Source organism: Plectropomus leopardus, chromosome 4, assembly GCF_008729295.1.
Source record: "Plectropomus leopardus isolate mb chromosome 4, YSFRI_Pleo_2.0, whole genome shotgun sequence".
NCBI lineage: Eukaryota > Metazoa > Chordata > Actinopteri > Perciformes > Serranidae > Plectropomus > Plectropomus leopardus.
Window position 1 is genome coordinate 31581501 of NC_056466.1, and position 4622 is coordinate 31586122.

Sequence of the window (4622 nt, forward strand, 5' to 3'; positions counted from 1 at the left end):
AGATTGTTTAAATATAATGGAAGTCTTGCAACTGTATGTTTAATAGGGATCAAGAAAAACAAGTGGATAATCAAGTTTTACCAAGCACACTGTACCACACTGCCTTTTATGACATTGTATCCTTCTCTTGGGTTTGACATTTTCTTTCAATGAGTAATCTCTGTGGCTTGGACTACATACAATAAAAAAACATACTGCCACCCATCATCTAAAAGAAGTGACATACCACAGAACCATCCAACAAACACACATGCAAATGCAGATGGCTAAATTTAAAATGTGTGAGAATCACACTGGCTATCAAAGCTCCACCTTCACATCAGTTCTATAACATAGGTCAGACATTGTAGGCTACTGAACAGAGGTCGCTGTCAATGGCCATGGTAAGACCAGATCTGAAACTAACATTTTGAGCCGAGTAATCTGTGACATCAAATTCTTCCTATTCCTCAGTTATTAGCCTAGTTCCATCCAATTTAAAAAGAAATTTAGGATTAATAATTTGCATTGTTTAAATGATTCTGTGCCCCTGTCTTATAACTTATGTTTTTTATTTCCTTCTTACAGATGGTGAGGCTGTGGCAGTTCATGCTCCTGTACTGGGCATGGAGTCCTCTCTGTCTGCCATTCAATATAAGCATCATAGGTACACCGCAGGAATGCAAAAGTGCTCCATTTGTCCCTGGTTACAATCTGGGTGGAGAAGGCTTCGACATCGTCACAATGAAACGAAAAGGTGCCTATGTCATTGACACTGAAACATGGAAGCTTGACAATGGCACTTGCAGGCTATTCAGCAACAGCTACATGGACCAAGAGAAACAGAAGGTTCCAGTTGCCGTGTTAGACTGGAGAACCCTCCCCAAGTGCAGTTTGAAGGTCTCCGGTACAACCTATGATTCAGTCGAAACTCTTGTCAATGATTCCACCTCGGCCGTGACCAATGATTGGAAAATTGACCTTGAAATCCCTGTAGACCCATCTGTCACTCTTGGCATTGGCCTTGGAGGTTCCCACTCCAGAGAATCTACCTTTGCAATGAAAAAGTCGAAACAAGATCGCTACACCTTCTTTCGCCATTCTGTCTACTGTAGGTTCTATAGGTGAGTATGTGGACAGTTATGTCCTTTATTTGGTCAGTACACTTAAAAATATTTTGCTTTGCAACATTCTGGACAGTTCAGCAAGTTTGTCCAAAATGCACAACATAAACAGTGACTTGAATGAAATGGAACAAGTAACTTACTGCTATTCTTCCTGTGCTTCACAGCTACAGACTTGCAACGAATCCTCCACTGAGTCATGATTATGAATCAGCTGTGAACTCCCTTCCTTCCTATTCACTCAAAACATCGTCATTATATCGCAACCTGATTGACACGTATGGCACACATTACATCACACAAGTGTCTCTAGGAGGGGAGATCAAAGCAATTACTTCCATGAAGACTTGTGAGGCAACCATGGGTGGACTGTCAGCAACGGAGGTCAAGGACTGTCTGTCAGTCGAGGCCTCTGCTTGCTTTCAAAACACTGCCAAAATCAAGGCCATGTATAAACACTGTCAGGAGAAGAAGAAGAAGTTAGGCTCTAACCAAAGTTTTAGCAGTATGTTTAATGAGCGCAACAGCGAGACCATTGGTGGGCACATTGACAGTGCCGATATCCTTTTTGACGAGCAATCAAACCCGTCTGTCTATAACAGCTGGCTCAGCTCACTGAAAACCACTCCAGATGTGATCCGTTACAACCTAAAGCCGCTGCACACCTTACTGCCAAGTACTCACTCTGCCAGGGCTGGACTGAAGAAAGAGGTTGAGAACTACATCAAGAAAAATGCTGTGTTGAAAAAATGCTCCGAAACTTGTAAGATTGGCCACAGATCCAGCAAAAGGGATCCTTGTGCTTGTGTTTGCATCAGTGATAGTAGTGTAAAGTCAAACTGCTGTCCTGCTGGGAGAGGTCTTGCCACATTAAAGGTGTTCAGGCTCTATGCAGAAGAGTTGTATGGTGATAAGTGGACAAAGACAGATGGTTCAGTGGAGGTGAGATATGGTGATCAGATAAAGCGCACTGTCATCATAAGTAACAATGACAATCCCAAATGGTCTGAGACTTTTGAGTTTGGATCCATCGTCATGAACATGAGAAACAAGCTCACGTTCAGTGTTTATGATGAGGACACTTACTGGAACAGTGATCTGCTTGGCCAGTGTACTTTTGATCTGCATAGAGGTAAGGTGAGCGATAGCTGCATGTTAGATCATGGTACCTTTTTCTTCTCCTATGTAGTAGAGTGCGCACCAAGTCTTGGTGGTGACCAGTGTCAAGAATACACATCCTCCCCCATGAGTCCCTCTGTGGCCAACATCTTTCACAGCAGAAATGGGGTGCTCCTTGGAGAGACTATGCATGCAGTCAGTTAGTTTGAAATCAGCTGTTGACCTGAGATGAGGTGATAAGAGAATAACAATTTGATTTTTCAATCATCACAGATGTAGTTAATAGCATCTTTCACACAGTTGCTCTTTCTGTCTTTGACTTTTGTTAAAAAGTAATAAGATAATGACTTATGTTAACCCTTAAATTTAATCAAAAATTGTCTGTGAAAAATTTGTGTGTGATAATCCACCTTTTCTGCTTCTGCTTTATTATTTATGAATAACTCTGCCATTAAAGCATCAACAAAGACAACAGCTGTGTCCGTCTGACTGTATGTATTAAAACACACAGATTTCACAACATAAAGGATAAAGGTCCTGTTTACTGGCTTCATATACTATAGGGATTTTCAGGTTTTATTGTCCCACCAATATATGTTATCAAATAATTCTTTGAAAAACATGAGAAAAAGCCAATGAGCAGCTTGGCAAGCCATGTCCTGCAAAATGCAAGAAATTAGTAGATTTAGAATAGTATTTTTTAAAAAGCTAGGAAAAAAATGTCCAGAGAACTACATATCATACTAATATACTTAAAATGATTTTACTGAATTATAATAATCTCTAAGCACTTTGAGGTCACATCCTTTTTCTGTTTTTTTTTTTTCCTTTTGTTTGTTTGTGTCTGCGATAATTTTTATGTTGTTCTAATTTAAGGGTCATTTCTTCTTAAATTGCTCATTGCCTTCTTCCCATGTTTTTGGGAAAAAACGTAATAATAACAATAATAACAATAACACAATTTAACACCCTTTAACAATAATATGACTCACAGTCATAACACAAGCATATTTGCTAAAGTCTAAAAGGTTTAATATGCAATGCAGTTTTATAGTATAATGTAACAGGGTGACCTTGCTCCATTAATCTTCAGCGAAGGGGTCCTTGGCTTGAAAATCATTGATCTACAGGAAATGCACATGATATTAAGGAGTGTCGTAATTAGTGTTCATGCAGGTGGAACAGAAACTCAAAATAAAGGAAGAGAAACTCATTTGAATTAAAGAGGGAGGGGAAAGAAAAATGGTAATACCCAAGAAAAACTAGTCATAACAAGACAGACAGAGTCTGAGAGACAGAGCCACCGTCCTACAGACATTTAGCTGTGTGTCACATCAAAACTTATGAGAAATTCCAAAATCATCTACATGCAGCCATTATTTGTGATTTTTAGTCATCTCTGTCACTATATCCACTCGGTAACTGTAGCCCGTGTGCTGGTTAGAACGAAATAAACTGTCTCTCATGGGCTGGATTTGGAGGGTTGTGTGTGTGTGTGTGTGTGTGATCAAACTAGTCATTAATACTAATATCATTGTTAGTAGTAGCATCCACAGCGTTGTCCTTGGCGGGCATTAAAAACACTTGAAATTTTGAATCTTTGCAGTGCTGCACATTTAACTCTTATGGATTGTTTGGTGCATTTTACACGTTTTTCATTTACATTTTGGCAATGATTTGTATTTTTGTTTAATCTTGGAATTTCCAGCTCAGCTCCTACAATGAGTTTAAATTACACTGTGGAACCTAATTTGTTACATTCAGACTGTAAAGTGCAAAAAATGTGTTAATGAAATCCATTCAAACTGCAGTTTTTGATCCCACAGCCATCAAATTATTATTTTATTATTATTTCTGGATGTCATTCTGGGCCTTTGCCTTGGAATTTGACATCTTTATTATTTTCCACCTGATTTTATTTTATTTTTATTATATTTATTTATTTTTTTTTACCATATTTAGCACATGGGAGAAAATACATGCTATTTCCACAAGGTGCGCTGTCACAATCAATGTTGCTTTAAATCATTGACATATTCCAAACTGTGATAATAAAATAATTTCTACTTTGCATGTAGTATATTGAAAATAATTCATTTTTTGTGCTTTTTTTTCCATCTAAAGACATAGTCATATCATGACAAAAATCTGGCATTTAAAGCAATAAAATTCTGAAAATTAATGAAAATTTGATATTTAGGACTAGGACTGATGCTGGTTAAAAATTAACTCACTGAAAGTAGAAAATCATATCAATGTGTTATATTTTGTAGAACTTTTGAAACTTTTCAAAGAATTTTGAAAAGCGCATTTGGTGTGCAGAGCAATACAAGTCTATATGTATAATATGGCTTGGGCCCACTTAAATATTACACAAACACGAAAACACACGCACTTAAA

General features: G+C 37.8%; 1 protein-coding gene across 1 annotated transcript; it reads left to right on the forward strand.

Annotated features, from left to right (window-relative positions):
- The first annotated feature begins 332 nt into the window (after positions 1-332).
- On the forward strand, positions 333-2694 carry LOC121942699 (perforin-1-like). Its single transcript, XM_042485981.1, has 3 exons — positions 333-383; positions 568-1103; positions 1271-2694. The coding sequence occupies exons 1-3, from the start codon at positions 375-377 to the stop codon at positions 2424-2426; spliced, it is 1701 nt and encodes a 566-aa protein (XP_042341915.1). The 5' UTR covers positions 333-374; the 3' UTR covers positions 2427-2694.
- Positions 2695-4622: the final 1928 nt, after the last annotated feature.

Coding starts and splice junctions, on each gene's coding strand:
- LOC121942699 (XM_042485981.1), top strand. Junction 1,104..1,270: donor GTCTACTGTAGGTTCTATAG/GTGAGTATGTGG, acceptor TGTGCTTCACAG/CTACAGACTTGCAACGAATC.